The sequence below is a fragment of the Salvelinus sp. IW2-2015 genome, linkage group LG9 (genome assembly GCF_002910315.2).
Source record: "Salvelinus sp. IW2-2015 linkage group LG9, ASM291031v2, whole genome shotgun sequence".
NCBI classification, from domain to species: Eukaryota; Metazoa; Chordata; class Actinopteri; order Salmoniformes; family Salmonidae; genus Salvelinus; species Salvelinus sp. IW2-2015.
Window position 1 is genome coordinate 23,822,078 of NC_036849.1, and position 927 is coordinate 23,823,004.

Genomic DNA, 927 nt, shown 5'->3' on the forward strand with positions numbered 1-927 from the left:
CTCTGCTTGATGCTTTGAAGGGGACGTCTCTGAGTCAGGAGGAATGGCAGCCCCAGCCCTTTACTCAGTGCATAACAAATCTTATCTCTCACAAATATTCATTTCACGGGTCACACTCCCATAGGAAGCAATCTGTGTACCAAGAGACGAAGGCATTACACATTATCCCACTTCTATTCAAATTGCAAACAGGGGTAAAGGAACCCAACAGAGATATCAGGCTCCTGTATGCAGTTTGTCCTTGTAATGAGATTGCAGCACCAGTGACTATTCATTCATATAATTCTGTCCCCCATCCCCCKTATCATGACTCCAAAATGACTTTGGCTAAATTACTTGCGGAGGGACACTCTCACCTGTCCTATTGAGTTGTTGCTAATTTATTCGACTTGCCGTGAGTTGTGACAGGCTACACCAGTCCGAGTTAACAACTTATTCAACAAAGGTTGTGTGCCAGACACAGTAGTTTCTTGAAAGCAGAATGGTGAAGCTAAATTCCAGGCAATTCAGTGATTGCATTGCACTCTTTGGAAGAAAATCAGGAATTGAAAACGAATTGACACGGATAGTAAGGATGTGCAAGATTCAGCATGTCTACATTCGATCCCTGCACACTGTCCTGTAAGCTGCAATAGCACAGAAGAGGTCTGAGAGATAATGTCTGAGTGCATCAAAAACACAAAATGCAGACTCTAATTTGATATCACATCTTCATTACTGGCAGGCATCTTTGTGTCTGTTTCCTTTGGGGCGAATGGCTCTCTGAGGTTATCACCCCTCGCTCTATCACCCCTYTCTCTAACATCCTTCACTCTATCACTCCTCTTTCTATCATCCTTCTCTCTATTACCCCTCACTCTATCACCCCTCTCTCTATCACCCCTCTCTCTATCATCCTTCTCTCTATCACTCCTCTTTCTATCATCC

The 927-nt window shown here is 43.8% G+C and overlaps 1 protein-coding gene across 1 annotated transcript in view; it reads left to right on the forward strand.

Annotated features, from left to right (window-relative positions):
* Positions 1 to 590: 590 nt before the first annotated feature.
* Positions 591 to 927, forward strand: part of LOC139028211 (uncharacterized) — a 5,449-nt gene continuing 5,112 nt past the window's right edge. Inside the window, 2 exon segments of the mRNA XM_070445056.1 lie at positions 591 to 621; positions 768 to 905. Coding sequence (XP_070301157.1) covers positions 591 to 621; positions 768 to 905 — 169 coding nt within the window.